At 42.3% G+C, this 14,220-nt stretch overlaps 1 protein-coding gene across 1 annotated transcript in view; it reads right to left on the bottom strand.

Annotated features, from left to right (window-relative positions):
- Positions 1-11,218: 11,218 nt before the first annotated feature.
- The window catches only part of dusp8a (dual specificity phosphatase 8a), a 43,679-nt gene continuing 40,677 nt past the window's right edge, over positions 11,219-14,220 (bottom strand). Inside the window, exons 4-8 of the mRNA XM_062421310.1 lie at positions 13,716-13,882; positions 13,412-13,571; positions 12,954-13,077; positions 12,138-12,586; positions 11,219-12,097 (exon numbers count right to left, since the gene is read on the bottom strand). Of these exons, the coding sequence (XP_062277294.1) occupies positions 11,304-12,097; positions 12,138-12,586; positions 12,954-13,077; positions 13,412-13,571; positions 13,716-13,882 (1,694 nt within the window). The 3' untranslated portion in view covers positions 11,219-11,303. The remainder of the gene's footprint in view (positions 12,098-12,137; positions 12,587-12,953; positions 13,078-13,411; positions 13,572-13,715; positions 13,883-14,220) is intronic.

Genomic DNA, 14,220 nt, shown 5'->3' on the forward strand with positions numbered 1-14,220 from the left:
TGTGTTTTGATTGGAGGAGTTTGATTTCAAAAAAACACTTTATGGGCCTAATATATAAAATGAATGAATGTTCAGGAAAATAACTTAAAATAAAGTTAAGTTCAAGATCATCAAATTGCTCCATCAATATTTACCTTTGGGATAATAATGAACTTGCATTTAAATATTATTGGAGTAATTAATCTATGAATTATTAATATTGTACTGTAGTTTTGTTCAAAAGACAAAAAATTTGACTCAATTATTCATGCAACTTTTTCTTCTTAATAAGAGACACACACACACACACACACACACACACACACACACACACACACACACACACACACACACACACACACACACACACACACACACATACACACATTGCCATCATGCAGTTTGTAATGTATTGAATATTGCATTTTAATGTAAAAATCAAAGGAGCTTCACACAGGCAGTCGTGTGCGTGAGCGTGCGCGCGTGTGTTAGACAAGTTTACAGTAAGCAGTCTGATCTCATCTCTTATGGATTCATTTTCATTTTCACAGTAATGATCACATAATATAAGGTGATGATAATGGCCACTTTTGCATGACTGGGTTTCAGAATGTCGGCACCGCCAAGTCTGTCTGCCTCTGTGTCGATTCACTATACAGTGTGTGTGTGTGTGTGTGTGTGTGTGTGTGTGTGTGTGTGTGTGTGTGTGTGTGTGTTTGCGTGTGTGTGCATGTGTGTGTTCTTGCGCTTGTGTCATTGCTGGCTCCACACTGACGGCTGATGTCTTGGTGTATGACTCAGTCTTAGCCACATTACTCATGTCTGCAGACCTACCTGGCTCCAACACTCTCATCCCAGAGAGAAGAAGAAGAAGAAGAAGAAGAAGAAGAAGAAGAAGAAGAAGAAGAAGAAGAAGAAGAAGAAGAAGAAGAAGAAGAAGAAGAAGAAGAAGAAGAAGAAGAAGAAGAAGAAGAAGAAGAAGAAGAAGAGAGGTGCAGGAAAGGACTCCAGATGAGGGTTTGGGATGAAAGTAGATGGGAAGTTATGGGAATAAAGGAGAGAGAAGAGGGGAAGCACAGAGGAGAAGGCATAGATATGAGGAAATGAGAGAAATTAAACCAGAAGGATTGGTTGACCAAAGGAACATTTGGGTTTTTTCTAAAAGTGAAGCAAGAGGAGAGGTGGAGCACTTGCTGCACAGTCTCGCCTCCGGTGCATCGAAACTCAACTAACTCCAAAAATTCAACCCCCCCCCCCCCCCATCTCTCTGTTTCAAGCAAATCAGACATGAAGTCATTTTCAGCCAGAAGCAACTCAACAGAAATAGCTTGCATGTGGCTCTGAGGTCATGGACAGGGAGAGGAGAAATGATAACAGAGCAGCAGCCACAGACAATGTGTGTCAGCAGCAAGCTGTCTGCTGTGTTTGAGAGATTCAGCCTTTGTTTTAGCAACCTACAGTAAGTCATCAAGTCTGTGTACTTGTTAAACCAAACCTCCACAAACAACAGGCTCAATTATGGATAATTGTTTGCAGTTGAAATATATTTTGTGTCCACTTCTAAAGACTCACATATGTGTTTACATTTTACTATTGCTGCATACTGTAAAAAAAACTGCCTATATAAAACACCTTTCTTTATTTAGCCCAAAAAAAAGTGCATGTCCTCAGAGATCTTTTTTCTTGAGCTTTGTCGTCTGTGTAGAACTTTAAATCTGTATTATAGAAACAAGATGCAAACACAACACTTGCATAATCAGTTTTTAAGCTGATATGATGAACTTGTTTGCAAACTAAGCTAGTTAATTTACACATGCAGCAGATACAGAGCAACATAAGCATTTATTTGGAGACGTGCTTTTGGCAACCTGATGAATGTCTAGTATTCACTCTCCTCTTGCAGCAGGATTTTTTAAAGAGCTTTTTCTCTGAAAACACCTGTCTGTGTCTGGAAATGATGCTATGAGAGTGTTGAGAGTGAACAGAAACAATAAAGCTGTGAACTGTAAAACCAAAAATGAGCTGAAAGAAGCTAAAACGCCCTGAAGAGTTGATGGGAAACTGCAGTCAGGTGATAAGTCTCTTTGGGTTTGTCACTATGAGGAACAACTTTAACTCACACATACTTATTTGATTCATTGTTAATATTGCAGTTAAATATTGATTATAGCAACTTCAAAATATATAAAAAGTCATATGTTCCAGCAAAAATAAAGAAATCCCCTATAAAAAGTTTTTAGGGTAAAGGTTTTACATAATATATTATTCAGATTAAGTATGAAATATGGACATTAGGTAGGTAGACTACATGTTTTAATCAATACAAAAATAAATATACTTTAATAGTAATCAAACATGACAATGTAACAGTAATAGTTAAAATGTTAATACAAAATGTTGTTGAAGCCTTCTTTTATGTTGAATTTTATTTGGTTTCCATTTAAGATGAAAAGTGCCTTTCACCTTTACATTGTCAGATGCCCATTCTGACCTGAGAAACTTTTGGGGAAAATTACAGTTTACAGTTAGTAAGTTTTACACCTGATCCCTTTGTGCTGTGTAAAAATCTACTGACAAAACTCCTGTGGATTTGATTCTCTATTCAACATGTCCATGAATTTGTGTTGAAATGATCCAGGCATATTATAGTCGATGTCAGTTTCAGCAACAAAATACACATTTTTAGACCATTCTTGATTACCTTTAATTATGGAAAAATCTCCTCCCAGTTATTTAACCATGACCATTCTGATGAAAAACCTATACAGATTCAGTCAAAATAACAGGCGTTAATGTGATAGCTGTAAACTTTTCAGAACACTTATCGTGCTTAATTGTCTTGTTCTTCAGCCAGTTGGGTCAAAAACTCTGTACTGTTGTATCCTGGGGGGAAAACTTTTAAGACGTATGTGTCAACATCAGACCTGTGATTGTGGCAGTCTACCATTCATAATGGCTTTGCTCATTCAGAGAGATGAGGCAGTGTCTGACCTTGTGTCAGCAGTGTCACATCCACCCGAAGCACTGTCTTCTTCTGTGGTGGTCCGCCGGGATGTGGTTTTGGAGGTGCAGACGCTGAGATATGGGATATGTGCTGCTATGTGCTGTGTGTGTTGCTGACTACAGTAGCAGGCACAGAGAGAGAAAGAGAGAGAGTGTGTGTGTGTGTGTGTGTGTGTGTGTGTGTGTGTGTGTGTGTGTGTGTGTGTGTGTGTGTGTGTGTGTGTGTGTGTGTGTGTGTGTTGATGCATTGATGGGGTTTTGACCTGGGCAGAGAGTGCTGATGGAGCTGATGCCGGGAGAGAGAAAGAAAGAGTGAGAGGGAGTTTGTTCAATCATTAGAAAGACAGAGACAGATGTCAGCACCACCAGCTGCTTTAGTCAGCATTTTGAACATACATACATACACACACACACACACACACACACACACACATGCACACACACAGTGTCAGTGAAGAGAGCTTACATGTAAACACATGCATGAACACAGAGGCACACAAACTGACAGAGAAAACACAGACACTTTCTCTCTCTTTTTCTGAGTTCATTCATTAAGTTTCAGTCCTGAAAACAGATGCTATAAGCGAAATCCGAAGACTGATGGGTTGATGCACATTCAATCTGCTGCTGGCTTGACTCGTGGAACAAAAGTATCGATCGCCTCTCACCTTCCTGTCAGGGGACAAACCAGAGATGCCGAGCTTGACTGGGAGCCAGCAGTAGGTGGCAGCAGTCAGTTAGACAACACCTGCCTGAGGAATCAGAATGACTGTCTGCGGTCTGTTGGTGCTGTGAGCACAAATTAAACTCCTCTCATCATTCTAACACACTCCATCATCATTATAGATGGAAATTATGTTAACAGTGCCGGTGTGATTGACCCATTTCTGTGAGCACTTTTGTTATTGTTCATAGCAAAGACTCCAGACAGCTCGGTGAGCCCCCCACACAGCCTTTCTTTGTTTCCCAGTGATTTGCCAGTCTAGACACCCCCTCTAGTCTTGCTGTAACGCTGCAGTGTGTAATACACAGGTGGCCATGACAACGCTAACTGCATTAAACTGGATTACCTGAGGCCTGGTGAGGCTCACAGCCAACCAGAGATTCTTTCCTGCCATAGGCCATACACACACACACACACACACACACACACACACACACACACACACACACACACACACACACACACACACACACACACACACACACACACACACACACACACTCCTGCCCGCTGCAGAAAATGCACTAATGATCTCCCTACGTTCATCTATTTAGCTCATTTGATTGTGGTGAGTTTTAATTCGTGCTGAAATGAAGACGGACTCATGAATGTGCTTATGACTGCACAAGAGCAGCAGCAGGAGGGGGATATTGGACACATACTGTATGTTCGTACCAAGGCTCTTGCAGGCCTGGCACTATGCAGAGGGAACTAACACAGGCTGCCCACAGCATTCAACTTTTTGCCTCCTTGCGTGAGAGATGGATAGGGATGAGAGAAAGGTTAAAGAGAGGGATACAGACAGGCAGAGAGAAATAGTAGGACAAGCAGGCTTCCAGACTCTGGGTTATATAAGGACAAGAGTTTTCCATGGAAAAAAAGGGCAAGAAATGCTGTTTGGAGTCAGTCATCCTTGGTGACGCATGGAAAAGTGTGGAATGCTGCGCTGACGCAACTTTCAAGCAGATTGTAATGAGTGTGTGTATGAGATTAATGTGTGCAAAAGGGAGCAACACAGAAGAGGGGAAAAGAGGAAGAGAGAGTAGGCATGTTCGGTGAAAATATTAAGTGCACTGTGTATGTGTGTGTGTGTGTGTGTGTGTATGTGGTGCAGGCGCATGTGTGCGAGTGGAAAAGCGGAGTGTGCCGTAGCCTGCTGACGTAACAGTTCCTAACTGTTTCCATATAGAAGGCCTGGGAGAAGGCGCCAGGCAGCCCCTCAGCATGGATACGTCTGGTACCCATCAGCCGGTGTGAGAGGGAGGATACACACTCACACACACGCAACACACACTCATGCACATACAGTACAAATGCAACAGACATTTAGTTCAATTTAATGAGCTTTTCACTTAACACTTTACTAATTGTTGCTAATGAAAAAACATGAAGAGTCATGTACACAAAGCCTCATATACAGTATGAGTACATGTAAACAGCTTGTATCGACATAGAAACACAAACATGCAAGTGCACTTAGGAAGGCATTCATAATTCATGCATGCCAGATTTATATACACACACACACAGACAAGCAGCCAACAGGATTCATGCACATACACACCAGTGACAAATTGAAGAAAAATCCAGAATAAATGAGAACAATCACAACTTACTGCATGATTTAATGGGTATGAAAATGATGTGAATCATATGCTTTGGCCTTCACAGTCACCAGATCTCCCCCTAAACTCGAAAAAAATTGGAGATTCTGGAGCACAGTCCCCTCATCATAAAAATACCAGATATCTTTTTGAGGCACAGTGTTCTTTCCTCCAGTAGAGATCCAGAGAGTCAAGGAATCTACTTCGAAGAGAGGATAACCACACTAAGCTCCAATTATTTTAATGTATCAATATGTATTAAATAAATAAAATGCAATATAATAAAATCCTTTGAGCTTAGTGTCATCCTCTCTTCAATAATAAATATGTCAATGCTATGACCAGCACCCAGTTTGTGGTGTGCATTCACCAGATGACGCATGCTAACTTGTAGAATCTATTCATTATAAGTAATTTTATGGTAAGTTTGTTTTTTATTTGTTACCAATCTATATTTGCATCACACATTCATCTTCACTCATGTACACTCATACCCATGCACCAAAACATTTACTCTTTCTGTACTGACTGTCTGGCCTTTTTTCTCTGACTATGATTGGACACATGGTGAACATAATTCAATGGAAACTGCTTTGCACTCATGTCGGGCAGCCAAATATTGTTCAAATCAGAATGTCTATATTTTCAATTCTAGTGAAATGTTTTATAGAGTTTTGTAGATTGAGGTCAAACAGTGCAGCCAGATTCAACACAAAGTCTTTGGTTATTTAGGATATTTATGAAAAAAGTGCAAAACATAAAGCTCCAGTGAAGAGTTGGAACAATATAGTGCAGATTAGATGATTTGAACAAACTTAAAGCTGCTCAAGAGGAAATAAAAGGAGCAATCTGTATTTTAAATAGGTTTAGGAGGCCCTCAAGCCAACTCAGATGTAAGATGCAAGCTGAGAAGACAAAAAAAGGACTGATAAATAACTTCATGAAGCTATTTCAGAAAGCAGTACAGTACACTGGCAGCAGAAAACCTGCATAGAACTGCAGACTTCAGCACAGCAGAGGAGAGGCAGCAGGTTACCCGAGATGCAGATCCATTAATACGAGCTTAGGGCACCTTGAAAAACAAACACACACACACACACACGCACTCAGAGGTAGCACATTGTGAAAGGATTATCTGTTATGATCCAGGTGATAAATACACACACCAACATGCAAGGAACACCGCTCATGTTAGAGAGAGTGAAAGCGGAATTCCCATGATGACCATGAAATAAAAGTCACACACACACAAATGGAAAAGCAGTGGGACTCAGCTGGAGATGCTGGTAATGCCATTACCTCTGCCTGTCTCCTATTGGACTCAGTGAAACGCTCATTAAGACAGCATTGTGCGCACCGAAAAATGTCCAAGGGCCATCTGGTTTTGCATGTGTATGTGTGTGTTGAAAGGATTTTGCTCCATCTCCTTTGCTTCTCCTCCTTCCCTTCTCCACTCGCCAGTCCCACAACAAAACACTGGTTGTTCTGGAGAGATGGTGCTAAACGGTGGGGCTTTGGGAGCGATGCTTTGTTTGCGGGGGAGATGTTGTTTGATTGCACAAGGTGAAATTCCACCATGACATCATGAAACCAAAACTGCCCTTTGTAGTCAAGCCCCCATTGAGGGGATGCGATGAATTGGCCTCCCACTGGATTTGAACGCTGTTTTTTGTAACGCTGTGTACTCTGGGGGCAAATACCTCTCTTTGTCTTTCTCTTTCTCACAGACACACAACACACACACACACACACACACACACACACACACACACACACACACACACACACACACACACACACACACACACACACACACACACACACACCACTACCTCATCTCATTCTCTCTTCCCCTGGAGGTAAGCACTGTTCAAACACATCACATCATTGGCAAACACCGCACCCTCACCAGCCACCCTCCCACTCCTGTGCCCACAGACACAGTCGGATAAGGAAGAGGTGGAGTGGGTGAGTGAGTGTGTTGGGGGGGGGGGGGGGGGGGGGGGGTGAAGTCAAACCTGTAGTGCGTGCATGTATGTGTGTGTTGGGAGTGAGAAGAGGAAGCAGAGGGGATAATGGCAGACAATGAGTCAATCTGAGAGAAGACAGGGAACAACAGGGGGATGTGCCTTAGAGGTGTGGTTTCACTATTCTTAGACATACACGTCTATAGTCTTGCATATCTCTCTCTTATGAAGTTATGCCTTCGCCATCTGTCTGTCCTCTGGATGACTGTGTCAGATCAGTCACAAAGCAGCAGTTCCCCTGCATATTCCCTCTTTCAGCTAGTAGTGAGCCAATACTGTCTTTGTGAGTATTGGTGATTTGTTTTAAATCGTATTTTTGAAATGTTATCTTATCTTATCTTACTTCTTTTACGCAAGTACAATTTTTGAGGTTCTTATACTTTTACTTGAGATTTTAAACTAATTTTCTGCTACTTAAAGCTTTCACTCCACTTTATTTCAGTTGGAAATATGGTTAACTTTTTAGCTCACAGCTAGTTACTTCGCTGATTGAGAATCTACATACAAAACATCTGATGAGCTTATAAAGTAATAACCGCTAACCAAAACATAACACAGTCAAAATGAGCAACATTAAAATGTTTATTATTATTAATGTTAAATCATTAATAATAATGATAAAATATATGTAAATATGTAAATATATATAAATATATAATATATAACTTTATATAACAAAAGGTTTGAAAATGAACCATTTGATTAGATCAATACATGTCTGCTAATGCAGCTAGCAGCTTAACGTTAGCTTAGTGTAAAACAGCTAGCCTAGCTCTGTGAGTTAACCCTGTGTCACTTAATACAAGAGACATCATGTTCATTCGTGAGCTTTACAGCTGCTGGTAGGTGGATTTAGATTTACCTTTCACTTTTGGACAGAGCCATGCTATGGTTTCATATTGAATCATACTTTGCTTCTACAGTAATTGTACCTTAACTTCAGTATCATTTTGAAAGTGGGACACTTACTTGTGATAGAGTATTTGTACATTGTGGAGTTACAACTTTTACTAATGTAAAGAACCCCGAGTATTACTTCTACTTCTGATAAGATTCCAGTCCTATGACATAATATGCAGTAGTTTGTTTCATAATTATCTAGGTAAGCCTTGTGTCTCTAGAAAGTCATTTTGAATGAATCTTTTCTATTCAATAATTCACCATCAGCATATGGAAGCATGTGGTGTTGGCATTGTCTGTGGAAAAGAAAAACAATCAATGAAGCTGTGTTTTGTGGTCAGAGTGGAGTTTGTTAAACACAAAATCAATATCAGGACTCGAGATGGCGTCATGCTGTTATGGTGTTTTGCATCTGTTTCACTGGAATTCCCCCCCCCGTTTACCCCTCATGCAAGCACACAAGAAGAAGAAGAAGAAGCAGAGAAGAGTTTTGTATTTTGTCATGTCTGTATTTTTGTCTCATTTTCACAAAACATGTACAGGGGAAGGAAAAGCCTTTCAATAGAACCTGAGGTATTTTTGCGTCAAGCAGCCTAAGGTATCAGGATTTTCTTTTAAAAACTCATCTAAATTCATCAGTATTCTTAGATGTGTTGCTATTTACACAACATTATAATAATAATAATAATAATAATAATAATAATAATAATTCAATAACAACAGATTTAGCAAATGGGACAGCCTGCATCATCTTTGTTACATGTCATAAATAATTCTAACAACATTTCTTAAAAATATATTGAAGAGGGAGAGGAGAGGTTGCTTGAGCCTCGAGGGGGGAACATAGGAATCTATCTGAACTTACTGTAGCTGCAGCAGCACAAGGTCAAAGGTCAGAGTTCGCCAGAGAGAAAGGCTAATCAAGGGTCAAAGGAAAACACATTTTACATTATAAATAAATAACCATCTCGCACCAGGAGAGCAATGTTTTTCATGTCAGGATGTGAAGATCCACTTTTTTTCATTTCAATTTTACTATGCCGTTTTTGTCAAAGCTTTGGGAAATAAGAAATAAGAGCAATAAAAAGACGGACATGCATTGTGCTGATGTACCAGCAGCTGTGTACCCTGTGCTGGGCTTGGCTCACTGAAAGATCCCCTGAGAATGAACAAAAGGGTGTGTGTAGGGCCTATGCTTTGCATGTGTGAATATATGTGTAAGTGCATACAGTGTAGGGTGTGTGTGTGGGTGTTGGTTTCAGCTTTGATGGGACGCACTATGATAATGACAAACTGGTGCTGGCTCGGAGAGGACACTCGGTGCGATTCTTTTGAATCTCAAACTTGTGAAAGAGCGTGCGTCTGTTTGCATATAGTTGTTGTTATGCAAGCTCTCATGAAAATGGAAGAAAATGTTTTTACTGTAAATGAGTGATTAGAGCGCTCGGCTACTCTGTCTTTCTCTGGACAGAATCGGACAAAACAGTCTCTTTAGTTCATGCTTAAGCCTTCAATTGTGATAAATCCATGAATACACACTGCAGATGAGCCAAAACAGAGATCTGTTCTTAAAGATCTCATTAGAGGGATGTCTGTACCATCCTCCAACAACACCAAACAGAGGCTCTATATTTGTACTGTTAAAACTCAAGACTTGGCTTTTGGGAGTATTGTGCAGCCATGAGTGTGGATGGTAATTGACCTTGGTTACCAGAAAGCAGAAAAGTGCATTTCAAAGTCATACATCACTCTCCCCAAAGAAGGAACAGCACACATTGCTTGCTTGAATTTGTTGAATGTGTGTATTTGCATGAGTGTGTGTTCATAAATACCATACAGCAAATAATAATAATAATAATAATAATAATAATAATAATAATGATAATTCAACAAAAGAAAAAAAAGAAATAAATCCACAAAACATTATATTATTTCTCATTACCAGAATGAACCAATACAATAAATTAAAACTATAACTGAACAAAAAAGTCCATTAGAAGTCCATTAAAATTGCTATATATATTCATATTGTATATATAGTATTTGTCTTTCAGTTGTCAGCCTTTTGGGTGCATGCTCAGTGGTGACCATAAGTGGAGCAGTAAGAGGGGGCTTGGGGAAGTCTATAAAGGAGCTGAAGGGCCAATAAAGCGAACCCTCTTCACCATCCCGAAACCTCAGTCCCATCAGGTTGTTAACACTGGAAACAAGGGAGCTAAAGTCAGGAAATACACACTGTGCTTTAGGGCGGGATTGGAGTGGGGGGGGGGGCACTGCCCATCTTCAACTCAAAGTCTTTCTATCAACGCAGCGAAAATGCTGAGGATCCTACACTGTTTTTGGATGCAGTACCGCTTATGAAGTCCTTGGTATAGAGAGAGGGAATCAGTGGGATCTCTCTGCCTTGTGCTGTGGTGATGTGAGGTGACTGTGCCGTTAAGGTGTCTGTTATTGTTGTCGATGCTGTTAACACAGAGTCTGTAGCAGGCAGACCCACTGGGAAAGGGGGTGGACGTAGCCGTGCGAGGTTCTGACGTTTTTGGGACACTGGGGTGAAGCTTCAGGACGAAACAGGGGTCTTGGTTCAAATCACGAGCTATACACCCATTGAAGCACACTACGTTTGACCACAGGCAAGAAGTTTGTGTCGAACTCTGTCAAATTAGGGGTAGTTTATATATAAAGGATGCAACATTTACCCTGGGTCATTTCTTTTTATCCGTGACAGAGCTCAGAAAAATGAAGAGTTTCAGTACCTACAGTCGTCACCCTAGTTACCCCAGCCTCCCCAAGACCTTTCTTCAGATTTGTGTGAGCGTTCAGGATGCTTATGGTCTGCTCCGCACCACATCTCAGGCTCTGTCTGTCCAGGTATGAATGCCTGCTAACCTTTTCACTTTAACTCTCTGCTTGGTATTTTCTCAGTTGGAGTCTTTAACACTGTCTGTGAGGGGAACAAAGACAAAAAAACTCTTCAGATCACCCTCATATATCCTCTTCTTGCACTCCCTCTAACCAGGTCCATTTTTGTCCCCAAGGGACAGTCCTGATCATGTCCATTATCTGTCAGGATACCTCGATGATCTCCATGCTCCCAGAGAAGCTCGACTGCTTCCCGATCTTTCCCAGTTCTTCTCGGGACCGCGTCTCTGAGATGCCCTCCTCGAATTCCATCTGACAGCTGCGCCGCTTGAACTGCTTCTCTGATGCAGGAACACTGCTGTTTGCACTGTTGGACATGGTAATTGTGGACGACGATTTGGAGTCCCGGTGGTCTCTCTGTGTCTGTGGCGCTGAGGGCTTCTCCTTCTGAGATTTGTCTCGTAACCGCACACCCTCGCTGCACCCAAACGCCACATACGCCGAGCTGCTCCCAAACCTCACCGACGACTTCTCTCCCCCTCCTCCCCCCAGCTCCATCCCACCCTCACCGCCCTCCCCTGCCCCGAAGTGCCAGGGGGCATCTCTGGTGGGGGTGACAGGAGTGACAGGAGTGGTGGCCTGGACAGTGTCTCTGTGTTTGGTCCACATGGCCCCAGACCCCACAGTGGGCAGAGAGGGTAGTGACAGGAGCAGGGAGCCCTTTATGTTCTCGTCCAGGCTGGGGCTCTTATGGTCCAGCGACAAGCTGAGGGACTGTGGAGGGTGGTGTGGTTGGGAGTGGACTGGGGAACTGCCAGAGCTGTGCTTCGGTTTTCTTCTGGGTCTGGAAGAGGAAGAACCAGACCGATGGATTCCTTCACTTCCTCCAAACCCCAAACCACCGATGCTGCCCCCGCTGCCTGGTGAGGGGAATGGGGAATCGGAGGAGCTAGGACTGTCTAGGACGGGAGACTGGGAGCAGACACCATTAGAGGTGCCTGTTCCTGGGCTGTCAAGTTTGCACACCATTAGAGGTGCCTGTTCCTGGGCTGTCAAGTTTGCACAGCTTGGGGACGTCTTCAGAGTGTGTTGGTGCCATGCTGAGGCAGTGGGGACTATTAGGGGAGTACACAGACTTAATGTCCAGAGAGAAGGAGCGTTTGAGCCGGTTAGTGTCCATGATCCTCTCTGCTGAGAGGTGCAAGCCATTGAAGCCTTGCTGGAGGGAGGTGGGTGACGGAAGCTTGGGTTCTGGTGGGATCTGTGGCTCTGCCACAGATGAGTCGTAGTTGCTGTGGTGACCATTTATCTCGAAACCTGTGTTAACCCCATTAACCTCTGAATTTTGTTTAGTGTTGCCTACAGAGATCTTCTCATCAGAGCTTGAAGTTAGAGCTTGGAGTAATTGCAGGCCTTTCTCAAACTCCAGCAGCTGACCCAAGAAGTTGAAGTTGGGGGATATGGACGGTCTTCGGTCCTTTACAAACCTGTGAAGAGGAGAAAAGTAAGAAAATATTAGTTACAGGAAATCAGTTTATGGGTCACTCTTATAAATAGTGTTGAGTTCCATCTGTGGCCAGGTATAGTAATTTAAACCATGTCTGAAATCCTAAACATACTATGGTACTTTTCTCAAGTCAGAATTGGCCTAGATGAAAGAGGTATAGGGTGTAAGCCGCTGCTGATGCACAATACATAATCCTCTGCCAGTGTTGTCCAAAGCACAGCCTTTTGTGCATGCTCTCGACTAGCATTTCTTTCAACAGTGAGTTGCTTTTTTGCGTTTTTTATTTATTTTTTTACTGGGGCTGACACCTTAGCTCAGAAGGTGCTGGGTAGGAAGAGCAAACATACCTGTAGGCATCATCTGATGACAAGCCCATTGTCTTCATGATGTATGCAATGGCAATCGTTGCTGAACGTGAGATTCCAGCAAGGCAGTGCACAATGACTCTGCAGTTTGACACCTTAGCTTTGTCTGTTGGAGGGGGGACAAACAGGTATGAATACACACAACTATACACAAATGCACACAACACCACAGATCCCTGACAAGGTTTGTCTCTGGAGACAATCAACGCCTATTGAAAGCAAACTGACATTTCCTGGAAGAATTCCAGAGGGTCATCTGAGCGGATATGTTGTACCTGATGCTATTGTTACCTGCTCTGCAGGTAAATGTTTATTAACTGTGACAATGCGTGGATGTGTGCTAGCACTGCATTCTTTAACACATATCTTGAATTAAACTCACTTCCTTCAGCAGCTATTGTGCTTTGTACAACTCATCTTCAACTTCAGTCCCCTCTTACCAATAAATTCATTAGTTTTGTCCAGCCAGGGAAGCAATTTCTCGCAGTAGTTGTCATTAACTGGGATGCGCATGAAGTGGCTCTCGCTGATAAAATCTGGCTTGGGGCAGGTGTTGCTAGCATTCAGCACATAGGTGATACCATTCTGTGCCATCAGATCCTGCAAAGATACAGATAAAATTAGTTCAAGTTTTTTTTTTTTTGGTTACCAGGTTACAATACCAAGTCATTCATCTTTAAGACAGTGATCAAATGAGTGAAAACACACTCTATATGATAGCTATATATTAAAAACTACACTAACCTTGTTGAGGACATCTTTCTGTGAGCCCAGGTAGAGGTGTGGCAGGATGCGAGTGGGCCCTACATTAGCCACAGGCAAGCAGGGCTGGGACAAGCTCATAGGTAGAGCAGTTGCCGGCTTCCCTTCACACAAGCCGGGGAAACATGAGGAGAAAGCAGCAAAGCCTCCTGCAGAGAAAGAATAGAAGGAGAGAACTGGTTAGTTACACTAATGGTTTTCCTCAGAGCAGTCACACAACACACTCGGAACTCTGCAAAGACTGAAGAAAAAAAAAACATTGCACCACCATTAGCAGGGCAAACAGACGCTCTATAGACTTTCAGAGGTGAATCTGGGCTACAGTGTCTGGGTCCCGCTTAGTGTAACAGGAGCAAAAAAGAGGCTCTCTGTGCTTCTGTGTGTGAGTTAGGTTAACTGCTGGGCGTCAAGGAATGTGTGTGTCTGGCCCTTTAAGAGGCAGGCGGCTCCACTTTTGGCATATGTGCATATGTGTGTGTGTGGCTCT

Source organism: Scomber scombrus, chromosome 6 (assembly GCF_963691925.1).
Source record: "Scomber scombrus chromosome 6, fScoSco1.1, whole genome shotgun sequence".
NCBI classification, from domain to species: domain Eukaryota; kingdom Metazoa; phylum Chordata; class Actinopteri; order Scombriformes; family Scombridae; genus Scomber; species Scomber scombrus.